The 21511-nt window shown below is 41.8% G+C and overlaps 1 protein-coding gene across 1 annotated transcript in view; it reads left to right on the top strand.

Annotated features, from left to right (window-relative positions):
* LOC109937103 (dedicator of cytokinesis protein 2-like) overlaps positions 1-21511 on the top strand; it is a 587118-nt gene that overhangs the window by 490055 nt on the left and 75552 nt on the right. The window contains exons 35-38 of the mRNA XM_048603933.1: positions 5072-5162; positions 6777-6896; positions 8223-8312; positions 10636-10740. Coding sequence (XP_048459890.1) covers positions 5072-5162; positions 6777-6896; positions 8223-8312; positions 10636-10740 — 406 coding nt within the window. The remainder of the gene's footprint in view (positions 1-5071; positions 5163-6776; positions 6897-8222; positions 8313-10635; positions 10741-21511) is intronic.

Here is a 21511-nt window from a genome sequence, read left to right as displayed (position 1 = left end):
CTTTTGAACTCAATCCCTCTATTAATGAAAGTTAACACACCATACGCCTTCTTAACAACTCTATCCACCTGGGTGGCAGCTTTCAGGGAACTGTGAACATGAACCCCAAGATCCCTCTGCTCCTCCACACTGCCAAGAATCTTTCCATTAACCCTGTATTCTGCTTTCAAGTTTGTCCTTCCAAAATGAATCACCTCACACTTTTCAGGGTTAAACTCCATCTGCCACTTCTCATCCCAGCTCTGCATCCTATCAATGTCCCTTTGTAACCTAGAACCGCCCTCCGCACTGTCCACAACGTGACCCACCTTCATATCGTCCGCGAACTTGCTAATCCACCCTTCCACTCCTTCATCCAAATCATTTACAAAAATCACAAATAGAAGAGGACACAGAACAGATCCTTGTGGTACACCACTCGTAACTGAGCACCATGTTGAATATTTTCCGTCCACTACCACCCTTTGTCTTCCAAGGGTCAGCCAATTCTGAATCCAATCTGCCACATTTCCCCCTATCCCGTGCCTCCTTACCTTCTGCATGAGCCTACCATGGGGAAACTTATCAAACGCTTTACTTAAATCCATGTATACCACATCCACTGCTCCACGTTCATCCACGTGTTTGGTCACCTCTTCAAAGAATTCAATAAGTTTTGTGAAGCATGATCTACCCCTCACAAATCCATGCTGACTACCACGAATCAAACTGTGCCTTTGCAAGTGATCATAAATCCTGTCTCTCAGAGCCCTTTCCAATAACTTGCCCACCGCTGACGTAAGACTAACTGGTCTGTAATTTCCGGGGTTGTCCCTGTTCCCTTTTTTGAACAAGGGAATGATGTTTGCCTCTTTCCAATCTTCTGGCACTATACCCGTGGACAGTGAGGACAAAAAGATCATCGCCAAAGGCCCTGCGATCTCGTCCCTCGTTTCCCATAGAATCCTTGGATAAATCTCATCAGGCCCGGGGGACTTATCTATCTTCAACTTCCTCAGAATTCCTAGCACATCTTCTTTACTAACATCAACCTCCTCTAACCTAACTGCCTGTTTCACAACGTCCTCCTCTACAACTAGGTCCCTCTCAGTTGTGAATACTGAAGAAAAGTATTCATTAAGGACCTCTCCTATCTCTTTAGGCTCTGTGCACAAATTCCCTTTACAATCCTTGATCGGCCCTACCACGAGAACAGTTGGAGTAAAGTGGGAGCGATCCTTCAGGTGCGCTGAGCAATATTTATCCCTCAAAGAACATTAGAAAACTAGCTTTTCAAGTTGTTCCCACATTACTATTCATGAGAGCTTGCTGTGTGCAATGACATACCTTGCATTAGTGACTCTATTCTATTGGATGTAAAGTGTTTTTGTTTTCGAAAGATGCAATAGCAATACAAGTAGTGGTGTTCCTGAGATTATGTTTGCACGGAGATCTCCATAGAAGGAGTTCAATAATGCATACAATTAAACAATTAATTGGATTGATGCTTGATTAGAATAATCAAATATTCACAAAATTGATGAAAAAAACAAAAGGAAATTTGAAGAAGAATCAGAAAATGCTGGATACACACCAATCTCTCAGATTTTGGAAGAGAATAGAATTAATCTTTCTTTCACCTTACAGTTTCTGAATGACCTGTGTGTTTCTGAAATTTCCTATTTGAACCTTTGAATCTTATTTTGTCTTCTTGTCTTCACTGAACATTAATCAGATATTTATTTTGGCCTCAGGAAAATTAGATTGACCTAATGAGGAATATATTGCAGCTTCACTAGAATGTTGCCAATGTTTATTGACTTAAATTCCGAGGACAGATTGGATGAACTTGGCTTGCATTCCCTTCTATTGAGACAGTGGCGGTAGCGAGGGGTGATCTGAGGACTTTAAAAAGTCACGTTAGGACAGAAAAACTATTTCTTCTGGTGTGGAATCCAATACCAGGACAAACACATGTTCAGGATATTTAGAAATGAAATCAGGGAGCACGTCCATGAACAAAAGGAGATGGAAACTCACAATTCTCTTCTCACTATTCCCCCCTTCAAAATATGGTCGGATGATTTATATGTATTTGGAGAAGCAAGAAATGATTAGGGATAGTTAGCAAGATTTTGTGCAAGGGAAATCATGCCTCACAAACTTGATTGAGTTTTTTGAGGAGGTAACCAAGAAGATTGACAAGGGCAGAGTGGTAGACATTGTTTACTTGGACTTTAGTAAAGCCTTTCGCAAGGTTCCACATGGTAGACTAATTAGTAAGAGTAGATCACATGGGATTCAGGATGCGTTTGTCATTTGGATCCAAAATTGGCTTAATGGCAGGAGACAGAGAGTGACGGTGGAAGGTTGTTTATCCAAGTGGAGGCCTGTAAACAGCGGTGTTCCACAGGGATTGGTTCTGGATCCACTTTTATTTGTCATTTATAAAAATAATTTAGACGAGAATATAGGAAGCATGGTTAGCAAGTTTACAGATGACACCAAAATTGGAGTATAGTGGACAGTGAAGAAGGTTATCTAAGAGTACAAAGAGATCTTGATCAATAGGTCAATGGGCTGAAGAGCGGCAGATGGAGTTTAATTTAGATAAGTGTGAGATATTACGTTTGGCAAAGCAAACAGAGACAAGACTGATACAATTGGAAGTGGGGCCTTGGGTATTGTTGGAGAACAGAGGGACCTAGGGGTCTAGGCTTATAATTCTTTGAAGCTTGCATCGCACATAGATAGGGTGGCTAAGAAGGTGTTTAGCGTGCTTGTGTTCGTTGCTCAGACCTTTGAGTATAGGAGCTAGGACATTATGTTGAGGTCGTACAAGACTGTTCTGGAGTACTGTGTCTAGTTCTGGTCTCCTTGTTAAAGAAAGGGTATTATTAAGCCAGAGAGGATTCAGAAGAGATTTACCAAGATATTGCCAGAAATGGAGTGTTTGAGTTATAAGGACAGGCTGGACAGATTGGGACTTATTTCACTGGAACATAGGAGGTTGAGGGATGACTTTATACAGGTTTATAAAATAATGAGGTGTTTAGAAAAGGTGAATGGCAGTGTCTTTTCTCTAGTGTGGGAGATTTCATAACTAGAGGGTGTATTTTTAAGGTGAGAGTAGAAAGATCTTAAAAAGACATGGGGGCAATTTTTTTTTACTTAAAGAGTGGTTCACATGTGGAATGAACTTCCAGGGGAAGTGGTGAATATGAGTACAGTTGTAACGTTTAAAGGACATTTGGATAAGTACATGAATGGGAAATTTTTGGAGGGATATGGGCCAGGCACATGGTGGGACTAGTTTAGTTTGGGATTATGGTCGGCATGGATTGGTTGGACCGAAGCATCTGTTTCCGTGCTGTATGACTCTATGATTGATATTTTCAAGACAGGGATTGATAGATTTTGTGAATGGGGATATCAAAGAGGACAGACAGGAGGGTAAATGGAGTTAGTAGTATGGGTGAGCTCAGCAGTGGTCTAGAGAGGTGAGGAGAGCTAAGAGATAGATGCTTGCACTGGAGTAAAGCAAGGAAATGTAGATTGAGGTAGTTGGAGATCTGGAATAGGTGATTTAAGGAAATGGGGCTATGTAAGTGGGATCAGGCTTTTTTAAAATAATCTCCTGTTGAGATTTTCTCAAGGGTTACCGTTTAGTTTTCAGTGGCTGTTTTCATTCTCGGCAACTCTTTCATTAAGCGATGCAGTCACACAGTATTATTACCTTCAGTACTTCTGTTGAGGGGTGCAATATTTGCACTCTCACAGAAGCAGAAGAGTTCAATATCCTCAATAATCCTCACTGCTCCATTAAACTTAAAGCCACATCACACAAAGAAAGGTTTAATCTCGACACACCGCAACATTTAAAATGGCACAAAACAGCAGGTATAAGTTAGCTAAAAAAAAAGCCCTCATCACAAACATGCTTCCCACGGATTGGTGAGATCACAACATTTCTGAAGAAGGGTCCCGACCTGAAACGTCAGCTTTCCTGCTCCTCTGATGCTGCCTGGCCTGCTGTGCTCATCCAGCTCTACGCTGTGTTATCTCTGCCTCCAGCATCGGCAGTTCTTACTGTCTCTAAATGGTTACATATTTGTCTTCAACACAGTCCGCCACTCTTCAAGTGATTCACTGTATGTGAGATGCTTTAAGGTGTAGTCACACATAAATGTAACTTTTTTATGAAATGAAGCTGTTCAGTATGAAGTTATCCAACTGTCTGCTTCACTTCCATAGTATTGCGACACACTATTCCTTTGTAGAAAGCTTCAAAACAGCTGTTTTCCCTTTGTAGTTCCTCTCCTCCCTTTGAAACCCCCCTTCCCACTTTGCTACTCCTTTCTTCTATTGGCAGACTCACTTCACCTCAGAGCTCTCGGCTCAGAGCTCAAACTTGCCAGCATTGTCCCTGCCCTCCTTCTGAACCCTTGCCTTCGGCCATCCAAATACAGAAGAAAGCTGAGAAGTGGTGGTCTAAAGTGAGGGGAGGCTGTGAGGAGAAATGCAAAGGTATTGGGCTGAGATAGGAGGAGGTATCAATTAGAAGAGATGTAAAATTAAGAAAAGGAGATGGCGAGCCAGTGTAGAAATAGGTGAAAGGAACTGGCTGCAGAAATATGCGCTTTGTGTGAGCTCAGAATGGACTGGTGTGCCAGAATAAGCAAAAGCATTTACAGAAAATTACACAGTGATGTTTTCCAACAAACACTGAATGCATTCAGTTAAATTCTTCTCTCTACCATTCTAATGGAGGCAATAACCCATTTAAAATAAATGGAAAGAAAGGGGCCTTGATGTCAGCATATAATGCTTTCACACAATAACACTACTGACGGTAATTTCCAATTTTTAGCAGGTTGCTCTACAACGCCTTGTTACCAAACATTATCCTCATATTGCATTCCTTGGGAACAATTATGTATACTAACAAATGTTATTTTGACAATACCTATCACTGCGACTATCTAAAATCATGTCATTTAATTTTTTTTTCTGGAGTTAATTACAGCTCAGTAATTACAGGACAACAACAGTAATCTTCAGTGTTTCTCACTGTTCTGTTTGTGCTCTGCAGATATCTGTACAAGCTTCGAGATCTGCACCTGGACTGTGAAAACTACACTGAGGCTGCCTACACACTCCTTCTGCATGCTAAGCTACTGAAGGTTAGGAACTTTCTTTTTAACGTAAAAAATGTATGGTGCTGAGTGTAGAGGTGGGAAGGGAGCCAGTGGTTTAACTATTCACATTCGAATGCTCCGTCTGATGAATCATCAAGCGAAGACTGTGGCAGCTGAGTTTGATGTGTTGGAATAAATGTGAGGTCATCCACTCTGGATTTAAGGGAGCTCAGAACATTTTCAAAATGTTCAGGAGCTGGGATTTACAAACGAGCAGAGAGAATTAGGTGGTCCGAGTAAAGAAATCTCTAAAAGCCAGTGAACCAATAAGAAAACTGAAAAAGCCTAATAAAATGTCGGCTATTGTGTCAAGGCAGTTGAAGAAAACAGGTTGGCGTTTCTGTTGTAATTTTGCTGTGTCTGGTTAGACTCCATCTGGAGAAACTGTGTTCGACTCTCTCCACCGCATCTCAGAAAGGATGCAATGCCTTTTGGAATGGGTACAATGAAGTTTCATCAGAATGAAGCCAGGATCAAAAAGAGTTAATTAGGCCATAAACTGAGGCCTATATACTCAGAAAAAAAGACAAGCAAAAGATGATCTAATTTAGCTATTTAACATAGTCAAAGCAGAGGTAAAGAGATGTTGTTTTCTTTGGTGGTAGGGGCGAACTGAACCAAAGAAGCATATCCATAAAAGTTGAATTGGGTTGCTTAGGGGGTAACATCAGAAAACACCTTTTCATGTGGGTAGTGGAAGTCTGCAACTCTTCCCTTGTAGAAGATGTTAAGAGATTTTAGAAATTGATGGAAGATTTTGAGACTAGGAGACATATTTTTAAGGCGAGAGGAAAAAGATTTGAAAAAGACATGAGGGGCAGTTTCTTTTCACACAGAGAATGGTTAGTGTGTGGAATGAACTGACAGAGAAAGTGGTGGATGTGGGTACAGTTACAACATTTAAAAGACATTTTGATAAGTACATGAATAGGAAATGTTTGGAGGGATATGGACCAGGAGCAGGCAGGTGGGAGTAGTTTAGTTTGGGATTATGGTTGGCATGAACTGGTTGGACCGAAGGGTCTGTTTCCGTGCTGTACAACTCTGTGACAAGGATTGGGGTTGTGGGGACATTATAATAATGTATGCTTGCCATTCAGCCAGCTACGAGGGAAAAACGAGCGACCATTGTCAATTGCTTACTATTCATTCACTAATCCTTAGCTGTATCAGATGTGGGGAGGTGTACTGCAGAATTATGTTCCAGCCAGCAAAGAAAGGAAAGGGAGAATGTCAGATAGATAGAGTATTCTTGGGCCTGTCTTCTTTCTGCTGTGGGGAATCCAAGAATATTGAAGAAAAGGAGAGAAGATACAGGAGTGTCACCCTCCTAATTAACCCTTTCTCGTCCTGACTTCATTCTGATGAACCTTCTGATGAACCATAAGGCATTGCATCCTTCCTGAGGTGGGATATACAGAATTGAACACAGTCTCTTCAGGTGGAGTCTAACCAGAGCATAGCAATGCTTATAACATAACTGTCACCCCATTTTTGTTCGTGGATTTTGACATAATAGCCAATATTCCATTAGCCTCTTCCAGGGTGCGTAACCATTATACATCTATGGACTGACCAAGTTTTCATTTTCTACTTCAGTGGTCTGATGAACAATGTACATCGCATGTTATGCCAAGAGATTTTCACGATTCCCAAACACAGCGGCAGCTGAAAGAAAACCTGTACAAAACCATTATTAATTACTTTGACAAGGGAAAGGTAAGTGCCAAATGATGAGATGAAACCTGGACCCAAAACATGCCAACTAGCATGGGCGAATCCAATTAGTGCCCTCAATAGAGAGTTCTTCTTGTGCTAAGTGCACAGAATGCTGTCCTTTCTGAGCCTGACCATGTGTGTGAGGCACATGATACCACAACATGATCCAGGAAGCAATGATCCTCGGCTTGTGGTGATAGTTCACTGAAATAAAGCAGAATGTGCCTTATACTGTACTAGATAGACAAATACCATTAATAGGCCAAATATCACATGTTACGTACCATAAATCAGGTTTTATTTGAAGTAATAAAGAAAGGGAGGACTTGTATTTGCATAGCACCTTTTACACACTCACAACAGCCCAATAAATCATACAGAGAGTGGAGAATTTTTGAAGCTTAATCACTGTTAGAATATAGGCAGTGCATCAATCAGATTTCACAAAGTGAGATCTCATCAAATAAAGATAATGAGCCGATCTGTATTTTTGTGTAATTAGTTGAATGATAGATATTATCCAGGGTACAGGGTTGAACTCCCATGATCTATTTTGAATAATGTCACAGAATTTTTTTACATCCACCGAGGACCTGTGTTGAATGTCTCATCTGTGAGATGGTACCTCATTCACACATCGCGAAGCTTCCTTAGCACCACATGAAAGTTTCAGTCTGGATTATGCGCTCATATTTTAGAGATTGAGGTCGTGAATCAGAAGAGTTCAACCCCGTGAGAGATTAGAGCTAATGGTTCCCTCTTAAGAACTGGGAGAAGCCTGTTCCCTCCTAAAGCAACCCTCTGCCCTCCCTAAAAAATATCCTGAACACTCAACACTACCCATCACTCCACCTGATTGCAACGTCAGTCCCTTAGACTTCACAGCATTCCAACCCATCTGTCCCAAGCACGATCTGGAGCTCCACAACCCCATTGTTGCCAGGAACTGCTCCCAATAAAGTAACACGGGAATGCCTTCTTAAAGGGAAGAGGCGAATGATGCATGTCCAATGTGTTATGACGTTCACTGTAAAAATGTTGCTGCTGATAATCATTCTCAGTCAGAAAGTGCAGAGAGCCTCACTCTTAATAGGGTATCAGGCCAAAATATCAGAGATGAAAGGATTGTCTCAGTACAGAGAGAGAGAGAACATGAAAAGAGTCACTACTTCTTGCACTCACGACCTCCAGCAACCCCACCCCCTGTAAATGACCATATTTCCAACTGATGCAATAACTCGATGGGCCAAAAGGCCTTTATCTGCGCTGTAGAGTTTCTATGGCTGTGTAATGGTTCTATATTGATGGACGGTTCCTCTTTCGTAGATGTGGGAGGAAGCCCTGAATCTCTGCAAGGAGCTAGCAGATCAATTTGAGAAGGAAATCTTTGACTATGAACTTCTGAGCCAAAACCTGGTAAGTTCCCGTGTGCAGCCTTACATGATGGTGGTCTCCAAAGGGCAAGTGGTGAATTAGCCCATTCCAAGAACCGCTTAAAAGATTCAAGGTTTGGTGTTTCTCAGTTGGAGCCCTCCGTCCTCTTGAGAGATGGAGTCTGTTCTCTATTTGACCTGGGATCAGGGAGTGGGGTTGTCAATAAAATTCAAAACATGTGCCGTCCTCTTCTCACCCCTGGCTTGCAGAGAACACAAGGCCTACCACCCAATATATTTTCCTCACCTCGTCTGCTAACTCACATTGTCTTCTTAAATCATAGAACAGAATCCCTACAATGTGGAAGCAGGCCATTCGGCCCTTCAAGTCCACACTGACTCTCCGAAGAGCAGCCCACCCAGAACTATCCCAGTAAATCTGCATTTCCTACAGTCAATCCACCTAACCTGCATATCCCTAGACACTGTGGGGCAATTTATCATGGCCGATCCACCTAACCTCCACATCTTTGGACTGTGGGAGGAAACTGGCGTACTCAGGGGAAACCCACAGAGACAACATGCAAACTCCACACAGACAGTCGCCCGAGGATGGAATTGAACCCGAGTCCCTGGTGCTGTGAGGCAGCAGTGCTGGTCACCATGCTGCCAACGTTGGCTGATGGTTTGGTTTTTGACCGTTTCTGAACAGACTCACAAATAAAAGATTGGCCATGATCTTATTGAATGGCGAAGCAGGCTTGAAGGACCAGGTGGCTTACTCCTGTTCCTGGTTCTTATGTTCTTATGTACAGCAGCTTGTCATTGGCTTGTACAGTAGCCTTGTCCTCATCCCATTCTCGAAAGCTCCACCGTCAAGGTGGATTAACACAGCAAATATATGTGAATGCCCTTAGCTCAGGGTTCTATTCCAAATTTCGCACTCTGTGCTGCCTTGGCCAGTTATTTCATCGTCCCCTGGGTGAAAATTCTAGAAATCACTGTCAAACCGGATTGTTGGAGTTATTAATAACCTCAGGGTTGACAGTGGTTCAGGACAGAAGTGGCTCAGTATCTTCTCAAATACAAGTAACGTAGATCTGTCAGTGATGCCCATATCCAAAGAATAAGTTAACGAGAAATCGGACCTGCTGATTGATACTCACTTAAGCTCACTCTGAATTTGGACATTTTCCTGTTAAACTGGGACAATTGTTGGGTATGTATTGCCTTTGGGTGGCACAGTGGCTCAGTGGTTAGCACTGCTGCCACGCAGTGCCAGGGGCCTGTTTCAATTTCAGTCTTGAGTGACTGCCCGTATGGAGATTTTTTCAGCCTCCTCGTGTTTGCACAGATTTCTGCTGGATGCTCCGATTTGCTCCCACAGTCCAAAGATGTGCAGGTTAGGTGGATTGGCCATACCAAATTGCCCCAGTGTCAAGGGATGTGCAGTTTAGGTGGGTTAGCCATGGTAAATGCAAGGTTACAGAGATGGGGTGCGGGGCTGGGTCTGAGTGGGATGCTCTTCGGAGGGTCAGTGCAGACTTGAAGGGCTGAATGGCCTCTTTCTGCACTGTAGGGAATTGGTAGAATGATGACTTCAGGTGCATGGGTTGCACCCAAAGGGGATTCTCCCAGATTGCAGGTTTTCCTGTCGAATGGTGTAAATTTAATAGATTTTTGATGAATACTATTGAAGCAAAGATTTGTTAGTTCGGAGGCAATAACTCCATTTATGATTCTACATGAGCAGTTTCTCTAATGACAGGGTTTATTACAATGATTAATAGCAGTATTAAACTTTATATAACTGTTCTACAGTGTTATATTAAATCACATGATTAACCTTGTTTTCTCGACCTGAAGTACTCACCCTCTTGGTTGTCAGTGTGACTGTGGGCGTCTGCCTGCACATGAGATATTAATCTGACTAATAGAAAGAATAAGTTCCTTCCTTGTACTGTCGTGCTACCCTCAGCTACATCTGCCTACAACTTTGAAAAGCATTTACCCTGCATTGTTAGGTATTCACCCACCTTGCAATCTATGCAACTTTTGTATCTCTGTTGCAAGCTTTGTTTAATATAATACAGTATACAGTTTACCTCTTAACCTGTGGTATGCACTGTCTTGGAATAGAAACAAGACTCTGGAGACTGTTGCTCGCATTAATACACAGTAATGCAAACCTAAGCAAAAGGTATGACTAGTGAACCATCTTAAAGCACTCCAGCATTAAATCATCTCGGAGTATTTGCATAATGCTCAATGAAGTTGATTGCTAGTTTTGTAGCATGATCTTTATTGCTTCTGCTTATGGTGTGATGGCTTTGGAGATAACATTGCCCTTACTTGTCTCCTTGTAGAAACAGCAAGCCACCTTCTATGAGAACATCATGAAAATCCTACGGCCAACTCCGGATTATTTTGCTGTCGGGTACTATGGTCGTGGCTTTCCTCTATTTCTCCGAGTGAGTCATTTCTGTCTGAATCTTTAACCTCAGAGGGTGTGCAGTACAGATGGACCAGCGTGGGGTCAGGGTTTAGGGTGTTAAATTATGAAGAAGGTTGCACAAAAGTTGATGTGTAATTTCTGGTGGTTAACAGATTGCAGGGGGGATCTGATCCAGATGTTGAAAATCATGAAGAAATTTGAGAGGGTCCTATAACAACACTTTTTATTTCTATGGCACCTTTGATATCCCACAGGAGTTGTTATGAAAAATACGAACAAGAAACAAGAGTAGGCCACTCAGCTCTGCTCCTCCATTCAATAAGATCGTGGCTGATTTGATTTTAACCCCAACTCTACATTCCCCCATGTCCCCAATATTCTTTCATTCTGTGGGGAAAATGCGTTACACTGACCCACATAAGGAGATGTGGAGGAGCAAAAACTCAGCCTAAAAGACAGGCTTTAAGGATGGGTCATTAGTGGAGATTAGCGAGTGCAGGCAGCTAATTCCGAAGCTTAAAGTCTAGGCAGCTGAAGACATGGGCTCCAATGCAGAGCAATTAAAACTGGCAAGAGGCCAGAATAGAGACGTTAGATGATTATAAGGCTGTAGGAGATTACCAAGGAAGGGAAGGCTGAAGCCACTGACAAATTTGGAGCAAAGAATGATAATTTTGGAAGTCATGTCATCATTCAGCTGGGAGTCAGTCTTGATTAACAAGTACAAAGTGACAGTGAACAGGGTTTAGTGCAAGTTAGGATATGGGAAGGCAGTGTTTTAGACAACCTCACGTTTACGGAGGGGAGAATGTGGGAGGTGACTAGGACTGAGTTGGATTAATCAAATTTAGAGAAAACGATGACAGAGATGAAGATTTCAGCCTCAGATGTGCGAAGTGGAGGATGAGTTGCTTAAGTCGTGGTCGTGATGGTGGTGTCAATGATGTGGTCTGAATTGTGTCCTGATGTTCAGATGATAAGTTTGCTAATGGTTTCATTAGCTGGGGCATTGAATCTAGGTGCAAGGAAGTCTTGTTGCAACTTTATAAAACATTGGTTAGGCCACAGGTGGAGTATAGCATGGATTTCTGGTCACCACTCTATTGGAAGGACCTAGTTACGCTGGACAGGATGCAGAGGAGATACATCGGGATGTTGCCTAGAATGGAAAGTCTCAGTTATGAGGAGAAACCTGATTGCCTGTGTTTGTTTTCTCTGGAGAAGAGGAGGTTGAGAGGGAATTTGATTGAGATGTACAAAATTATGAGAAGCATAGATGGGATAGATATTTACCCAATAACAGACGTGTCTAAGACCAGAGGCATAAGTTTAAGGTGAGGTGGAAGTGGTTTATTGGGAATTTGAGGAAAAGTTTCTTCACCTGCAGGGTAGAGGGGATGCGGAACTTGCTGCCTCAGAGGGTAGTGGAGGCAGGTACTTTTGCAAAATTAAAGAAGCATCTGGACAAGCACTTAAAATACCAGGACACAGTAGGTCATGGACCAAGTGCCAGTAAATGGGATTAGTGTAGTTTGGTGTTTGTTGGTCAGCATAGACATAGCAGGCCGAAGGGCCTGTTTCTATGCTGCATGACTCAAACACACGGACCTTGATATTCTGCTTTTGGATGATATTACTACATGTACTTGAGAAATAGGACAGGCCCAAGGATAAATCCTGGGGGATTCCCACCCTATTTGTTTAGGCATATGAAGATATATCATTGCCGGTGATCCACTGGCTACAATTTGATCAGTGAGATTAGAATCAGGCAAGTACAATTTCAGACAAATGGACGCTGGTATGAAAATTGAATTTTTTTTTTACAGTACTCCCACTCACAATGGATGACACTTGTTTTTTTTTTAATAAGAGTTACATTGTTAATTCAGCCCATTCCAACCCTCTGAAGAGCATCCCACCCAGACACATCCCCTTACCCTATAAGACCGCATTTCGCATGGCTAATCCACACATCCCTGGATACTATAAGCAATTTGACATGGCCAGTTGACCTAACCTGCACATCTTTGGACTGTGGGCATAAATCAGAGCACCTGGAGGAAACTCACACAGAAATGGGAAGAACATACAAATTCCACACAGCCTGAGGATGGAATTGAACACAGGTCCCCGATACCGTGAGGCAGCAGTGTTATCCACTGAGCCAATGTGCCAACCTTGAAGTTTAACCCAGTGGGACAGAGATTAGAGAAATGACAAAAGCTACTGCAGATCTCATTGCAATGAAGGCAATGATGAGTTTCTTAGAGAACAGTATTCCTTGAGAGATAGTAGGAACTGCCAATGCTGGAGAATCTGAGATAACAAGGTATAGAGCTGGATGAACACAGCAGGCCAAGCAGCATCAGAGGAGCAGGAAAACTGATGTTTTGGGTTGAGACCCTTCTTCAGAAAACCGGATTTCTGAAGAAGTGTCTTGACCTGAAACATCAGCTTTCCTGCTCCTCTGATGCTGCTTGGCCTGCTGTGTTCATCCAGCTTTACACCTTGTTATCTCAGTATTCCTTGAGAATTGTCTCTGAGACAAAAGTTACTGTGCTGGCCCACATTTTCACATGGCATACGAGTTTAAAAACCAGGTGGACCTATTCATTAACTGTGGGACAGAGTGGAATTTCATCTGAGGGCACATTGGAAAGTTGTGCTCAAAATTGTGCCCACTTGACTAATGCCAATTTGCTGTCCAAACCTCACTGTCATTCACTGAAAAATGTGTAAACAATCAGGATCTGAGGAAAGCAGTTAAATATCACCACAACTTTCTTACTTAAGTGTGAAAATTAAAGTTACAATCTAGCTAACCATCATTCATAAACATCAGACATTTCATGCTTAAGAACTCTATATCTGGGAAGGTTTGTAATGTTTAATGAGTCATTCTAGTCTCATAAAAATGCACTAGGAGACAAAAAATGCAAACCGGGTCACAGTGAATTTTTTTTAAAATCACCTAAAATATTGCAATAGAAGCCTATAAAAAAAAAAGCCTTTGATTTCTGAAAGAGAATTAAATATTCCAGTTTATAAAGTCTTCATGGAGATTGGGGAGGGGTAGTTTTGGTGATTAAAAATACTATTACAACATCAGTAAGAGAGGATCTAGGTAAGGGAAACAATCAACAAAGTTTTTATGTTTAGAATTAAGCAATAAGAAAGAACTTAACACTGAGGGGGAGCTGTCTACAGGCCTCCTGATAGCTACAATGTAATGGCAGACTATATTAATTCAGAGATTAGAGTGCTGTATAGTAAAAACAGTACTATTACAAAGGGAGTTTTTAATTTTCATATAAATTTGAAAGTGCAGAGGTAGCTCAAGTTGCGTCAGCACAATAATAAATTTCTCAAATCCATCAACATTGTTTCTGGAGCCACCAAGCAGAGTAAACTGAGTTAATAATTTAATAGTAGGAGAAAATTTCAGCAAAAAAGTGATGATAATATGATCAAATTCAATATTGGTTTGAAAAGTCAAAACAGTTTGTATAATTGACCCAAAACAGATTTTAGTACTAGTAATTTTAAAGGGATGAGACAGAGATTGCAAGCTGATTAAAACTGTTATTGGATAAAACTATAGAACGACTGTGGGAGGTTCAAAACCTTAACACAAGACCGTTATATACCTCCATGGGGCAAAGCTATATTCAGCCTACAAAACAGCTGAGGAAACAACTGCCTAGTGGTATTATCACGGACTGTTAATCCAGAGAGCCAGGTAATGTTCTGGGGACGTGGGTTTGAATCCTGCCAAAGCAGATGGTGGGACTTGAATTCAATAGATATCTGGAGTTTAAGAGTCTAATGATGACCATGAATCCATTGCTGGTTGTCCATCTGGTTTACTAATACCCTTTAGGGAGGAAACTGCCATCCTTACTTGATCTGGCCTACATGTGACTCCAGATCCAAAGCAATGTGGTTGACTCATGACTGCCCTCTGGGCAATTAGGGATGGGCAATAAATGCTGGTCTAATCAGTGATGCCCTCATCCTGTGAATGAATAAACGAAAAAGAGAGCAGAAATGCAGAGATTAGGGTAGATCCCAAGAACATGGCTACATATAAAGAATGGCATAGGAAAAAATGAGATATTTGAAAGGAATAACATGATTGACAGAAATAGCATGTATAATTATATCAGAAAGAACAAGTATAGTTTAGGGGAATGACTTTTAAAACAGACACTGGTAATCTTTAAATGAAATTTAGGAAGAGAATTGTTGAATAGTTATTTTGTGTCAGTCATCAGGAACAAGGACGGAGATAAAAATCCACGATTTCAAGAAAATTAATAATAAATCAAGGCCTAGAATTCTCTAAAGTTAACATATGGATGAAAATAGCATTTAAAAATGATAAATCAAGGCTTGGAATTCTCTAAAGTTAACATAAGGATGAAAATAGCATTTAAAAAAAGGCACTCAGGACGAACAAATTTTGAGAATGATAGTTCCCGCCCTAGGATTTTTTAGGAAACAGATAAAGCAACAGCAGTTGCTTTAGCCATAATCTTCCAAAATTTGCCCTATTCAGCAACGTTCAATTTAGTTTGGAAAATTACAAACGTAACTCCACCATTTTAAAATGATGTAGAGGTGCTGGTGTTGGACTGGGTTGGACAAAGTCAGAAATCACACGACACCAGATTACAGTCCAACAAGTTGACTTGAAATCACAAGGTTTCAGAGCGCTCCTCCTTCGTCAAATGGACGTCTCCTGATGGGGCACATTTGCCAGCATTTGGCCCATATCCCTCCAGACCCTTCCTATAAGTTGATTATAGAAGGCTAACGAAGATTTATAAACTGTAACCCATATCTCACAAACCTACTTGAAATTTCTGGGTATATAATTAATATAGTAGACAGAGAAATGTTTGAAGGTTGTGATTTATATGGACTTTGGTTCATGAACCTGGGTTCAATTCCAGCTTTGGTTGACTGTTTGTTTGAAGCCTGTACATTCTCCCTGTGTCTGTATGGGTTTCCTGCAGTTTCTCCCATAATCCAAAGATGTGCAGTTTAGGTGGATTGGTCATGCTAAAACTATCACTGTATTGCCCAGTGATGTACAAGATAGATGGGTTAACAATGGTAAATGCGGGGTTACAAGGACTGGGTGGGATGCTCCTTGGAGGGTTGGTGCAGACTCGATGGGCCAAATAGCCTCCTTCTGGACTGTTGGGATTCTATGAATGGCATTTGCGTAAGGGCATGACAGCTTTTTGCTGTGGCTTTGAGGCTGCTGTGCTGTTACGCTGCCAGTGAGGGACAGCACCAGGTTACTGACGCTGTCCAGGTGCACAGTGGCCTTTCAAAGATGGCGCAGGCATGAGGAATGCTGGTCTTTTCGGCGGATATCTGCTGGGCAACAAGTTATCACGGAAACAGCGCACAGTAAGGTGGCGCAGATATCAGACAAGAGAAACACCATGGGGGCAAGATAGATCATTGTTGAGGTAAATTAGTGGGATATGGCACAGAACTTGCTAGACGTCACCTTGAATAACCATCCAAAAACCGTAATAGAACTTGGACTTAGCCAGTCACTGGAAATAGAGCAGGCAAGCAGAATGAGACCTATCATATTTTTGGTGTTTTCCACAGTTACTTTATAGGCCTATAGAGAATGGTGTGGCACATGCTGAAGTATATTTTACAGGTAACAAGGTTTCTGTACAATCCAGTTGGGACGTGACATGAGAGTAGTTGCTTATTGTGCCTTCCTCTTGGAATCAAGCATGGCTGGGAGAAACAGCAGAGGCAATGAGAAACAAAATAGGCTGCTAAATGAAGAAAGAGGAGGAGGTTGAAATGAAGAAGAGGGAGGCAGACTGTGACCTGTACAGTCATGTTGTCCCCAAAGGTACATGAAGAACTAATTCAAATGCAATGCCAGTAACCTCAAACCCCATTCCCCATTCACCAACAGATCCATACTCCTTAGCTTCCCTCCATCACTGGACAGCACAGTATTTTCTTGGCCTCAGTACAAGAGCTAACAAAAGCTCATATTCCAAACCAAGAAATGAATTGAGCCATGTCTATGTTGCATGTGAACTTCAACTGCTGGCACTTCTTTACAGTCCTTGACTTCTCTGCGTTTTTGATGTTCAGACTGTTCCTACATGGTACTACTTTAGTGGTTGGATCATGGCTGGTTAAATGTTGCTGACAATCAGTAGAGGAAACAACAGTTGGTCTTTGAGGGCAGAAAAAGCAGCCCAGGTCCTGGGAAGCACAAATTTAGACTTGCCAGTCTGAGTTGGTTGGTGAACATGCAACATCAAAAGTACTGGGAGAGTGTTAGATGACAAATGCTGTCATTCTGAGAGAGGATTGTAAAGCAGAAAGCCACAATCACTGTCTGGGTCAATACCTCAGCAATCTTTTAGAGGACAGATAACTGGAATCCTGCAAGACCAGTTTAGAAACAATGAGAGCAGTAGTCTGTCAGCATGAATTCAGTCTAAACTTGCGCTATGGCACTCAGACACTAGGTGGAAGGCGCTAGCATGGCATTGGAGATTGTGACATTGGCCATCCGACATGACCTCCTGGTTTGACCTACAATCATGTAATTGCTGATGACAGCCAGTTCCACGCTGAAAAGGGGTGACTCCTAGCTTTGTGCAAAGCCTTTTGTCAAGCTTATGTTGCTTCATATTTCTGACAGGCTTCTTAGTGCGCTAATTTTTTTGTTTGGCTCCAGCCATTAGACAACTCCTGTACTCTGGCCCATTGTGTAAGTAGAGCATTCTGCTGCCATTGTGAACTGGTGGCGTTCACAGAAACAGACTTGGTTAGCACTGTTGTCTCACAGCGTCAGGGGGCCAGGTCCGATCTCAGCCTCGGCAGACTGTCTGTGTGGACTTTCAGCATTCTCCCTGTTTCCTCTGGGTGGTCTGGTTTCCTTCCACAGTGCAAAGATGTGGAGGTTAGGTGGACTGACTATGCCAAATTGCCTGTAGCATTCAGGAATGCCGAGGCTAGGTGGATTAGCCATAGTAACTATGAGGATAGGGAGGTGAGTCTGGAGGGGATGCTCTTCAGAGGGTCAGTGTAGACCCACTGGGCCAAATGGCCTCTATCAGCACTACAGGGATTCTATGGAGTGCGAAACTCAAGTTGCTGCTGTTTTCTTCATGATGTTGAGCTTCCTGAGTGTTGTTGGAACTGCATTCGTCTGGAAAAATGAAGATTAGTCAATCACAGCCTTGTGGCTGTTTGATGGTGGACAATACATACACATTTCTGTAGTTTAGGAAATAAACTTAATAAAACTTCTCAATTGCCAACTAAAACTTTGAATCTGACATTCAAACCATTGAAAACAATAGTGATTTCAACAACTTCAATTTTTAATACTTTGGATTGCAAGAACAATTTTTTAATTGATTTTCTTTTCCGTTTCAAACAATTGTCTATAAGCCTCCACCTGGAGAATCAATTTAACTTGCCAACAAAAGCATAAATTGTTGAGAAAGCTCAGCGTGTCTGGCACCATTTGCGGAGAGAAATCGGAGTTTACCTCCAGTTCTGAGGAAGGGTCACCAGACCCGAAGCATGAACTCTGATGTCTCTCCTCAGATTCTGCCAGACCTGCTGAGCTTTTCCAGCAATTTCTGCTTTTGTTTCTGATTTATAACATCTATAGTTCTTTCGGTTTTTATTTTAACTTGCTGATGTTGACATTTTTATTGAGTAAATAACTCATAAATTTGTTAAGCCATTGCTTGAAGTCTTAACTAGGCTCCTCAGTGGAGATTTTCTTTTGGAAATGAAACCTTTTTGGCCCTTGCCTAAGAGATTCAACGTGCAATGGGGTATGGGAAATGGTCCCTGAGCAGTCACTCAATTCAAAATTGCCTTAGCAGTTTTTTGCCCTTGTTTGCTTCTTTAAAGGTTTATTTCTACAATTATTGATTGGAAAAAGGGTTTTTTTTGTGAATTACAATGTTCTGGTTGTTTCTCTGAAGAAGATTTTCATACAGAATGTTTCCTTCTTAACAGCTGCTCAGTTCTGTGGCTTTTCTGATGATCTTGTCTTAAAGACGTACCAACAATTTCTTGAAAATTTATCTTTTTGAATTCTTCTCTTCTCCAGGTGATCTCAGGTTTGTTTCTTGTCTTTGCTGAACTGTCTTAAGAATTATGCTTCCACATAACAATATTTATGATACATTAGTCCTAAACATAGCTTATCCATAGTAATCACAGATGTGCCAGCATCTGACTTAGAGTCATTCAGTCTTACAGCACAGAAACAGGCCCTCCGGCCCAGCTTGTCCATGCTGACCAGGTTTTCTAAACTGAACTAGTCTCATTTACCTGCATTTGGCACATATCCCACTAAACATTTCCTATCCATGTACCTGTCCGAATATCTTTTAAATGTTGTACTTATACTTGCCTCTGTTTCATCCTCTGGCAGCTTTTCCATTTAAGCACTACCCTCTGTCTTAAAAGAATTGCCCCTCAGCTCCGTTTTAAATCTTACCCTTCTCACCTCTAGTTTTGAACTCTCTACCTTGGAGAAAAGACCTTGGCTATTCAACTTATCTAGAGCCGTCATGGTTTCATAAACCTCCAAAAAGTCAGCCCTCAGCCTCCTATGCGCCAGGGAAAAAAGTCCCAGCCTATCCAGCCTCTCCTCAAAACTCAAAACCTCCAGTCTCGGTAACATCCTCGTTATTCTGTTTTGCACCCTTTCCAGTTTAATAACATCCTCCCTATAGCAGGGCAACCAGAATAACACGTCTCAACTCCCGTACTCAGTGCTCTGACTGATGAAGGCAAGCATGCCAAACACTTTCTTCACCACTCTGTCTACCTGTGATGCTACTTTCAAGGAACTATGTACCTGCACTCCTAGGACTCTCTGTTCAACAACACGCTCTAGGCTCCTACCATTAACTCTGTAAGTCCTGCCCTGGTTTGTCTTACCAAAATGCAACACCTTGCATTTTTCTGCATTAAACTTCATCTGCAATTCTTCATCCACTGGCCCAGTTGATCAAAATCCTATTGTATTCTTAGATAATCTTCTTCACTGTCTACTATGCCACCAATTTTGGTGTCATCTGCAAACTTACTAAGCATGCCACCTTTATTCTTATCCAAGTCGCTTATATAAAAGATGAACAACAGTGGATGAACAACACCAATCCTTGCGGCACACCACTGGTCACACAGGCCTCCAGTCTGAAAAACAGCCCTCTACAATGACCCTCTGCCTCCTACCAGCAAGCTAATTTTGACTTGTAGCTACATTCCATGTAGGGCTAATCTATCTTCTTTATGTGTTCATGTGTATATGCTTAAGTGAGGCCTGCCGACATTCTGTTACAGTCCTGTTATAGTCTGAGAGTTTTCTTCCAGTGAATGTGGTGTGTTCTAACTCCACCCATGCGGTGCTATTTGTACCCAGTGATGTGCAGCTCCAGGGCCATGTAGCCCTTACATGCTGGTTCCTTTAATTTTCTCTTTTTCATCTTGCTGCCTTGCTGAAATGGAGGCCCTCAGATCCCCACAGCCTTTTACTGCTAATCCGAGCCCTGGGAACTAGCAGTGCTTCGTAATTTGACTGCATGAGGCAAACCATAACAAGCCCAATCCTATCTTCATCTGATGTCCAAATGCCCAAGCTTTAACAAAGGGAAAACTGGAGCTAAGGTTTCACTCATTCCTCCTTTTCCTAGCCTGGAGTTTCCATCAAAACTGAGGACAGAACCTGGGGCTTTCCTTCTCTTGTCCAGCCCAGTGCTACACTAGGAAGTGCCTTTATCCCTTTCTTCCCGCAGCCAAATTTCTTTTTCTAACAGTTTGCAGTCGGGAGATTTACCAATTTTGTTCCAATGTAAAACGACATTTGTCCCAATAAACATCCCACATGATGGATGTTGTCATTAAAACCACCATCTAATGTCCTGTTTCTAACCATCAGGGATTATTTACTGGTGTAATGAACTGTGGCCTGCTGTCCCTTTATTTTGCACCATTAGAAAGTACACATTGATAGATGGGATAAGGCAAAGAGTGGTTATTAAAGAGGGTGGAACTACAGACTCATCAAGTGGCAAACATTGCAAAGTCTGTCTGTTTTTTAAATTCCTGGAGATATTATCCCAAAGGCAATGTTCTCGAGCTGAGAAATCCAAGTATCCATGTAGATCCAAATGATTTTGTTTCCCTTTTGCTAGTTAGACTGAAAGCACATTTTTTAGTGATAGAAGGAGATAGTAATAAAAGACGTGTCATAGCTTCAAATCAATGGTGCTAATTAGGACAGGACTGGCAATCTCGTTGACTGAAGCTTAGCAGGAGACAGCAGTTGCTGAAGGAGAGAGGAAATAATTGGGAACAAAAAAAAGATAAACACCACACAACATTGAGATTTAATCGAGGTTGTCATTATGATCGACCCTAACAATATCTAATTCACCTCCACGGCCAATAAAATTGCTGATGTTTTGATGCCTGTTCTTTAATATTTAGAAGATCATTAGTCCGTGGAATTCTCTTCTGCAGAAAGTGGTGGAGGCTTGATTATTTAATTTATTCAAGGCCGAGTTTTTTGATACACAAGTGAGTCAAGGGTTAGGTGGAGCAGGCAGGAAAATTGGATTGAGATCACCCACAATCTCATCAGTTGGTGGCACAGGCGCAAATTGCTGAGTTATGGTTTCCTCAGGTGCTGGCGTGCCCTCAGACTGCCCATTCTTTGTGTGTGACCCAGGATAGTCCAGGACAACAGGTGG

This window comes from Rhincodon typus, chromosome 12, assembly GCF_021869965.1.
Source record: "Rhincodon typus isolate 14 chromosome 12, sRhiTyp1.1, whole genome shotgun sequence".
NCBI classification, from domain to species: domain Eukaryota; kingdom Metazoa; phylum Chordata; class Chondrichthyes; order Orectolobiformes; family Rhincodontidae; genus Rhincodon; species Rhincodon typus.
This window is presented reverse-complemented; position numbering and strand designations above follow the sequence as displayed.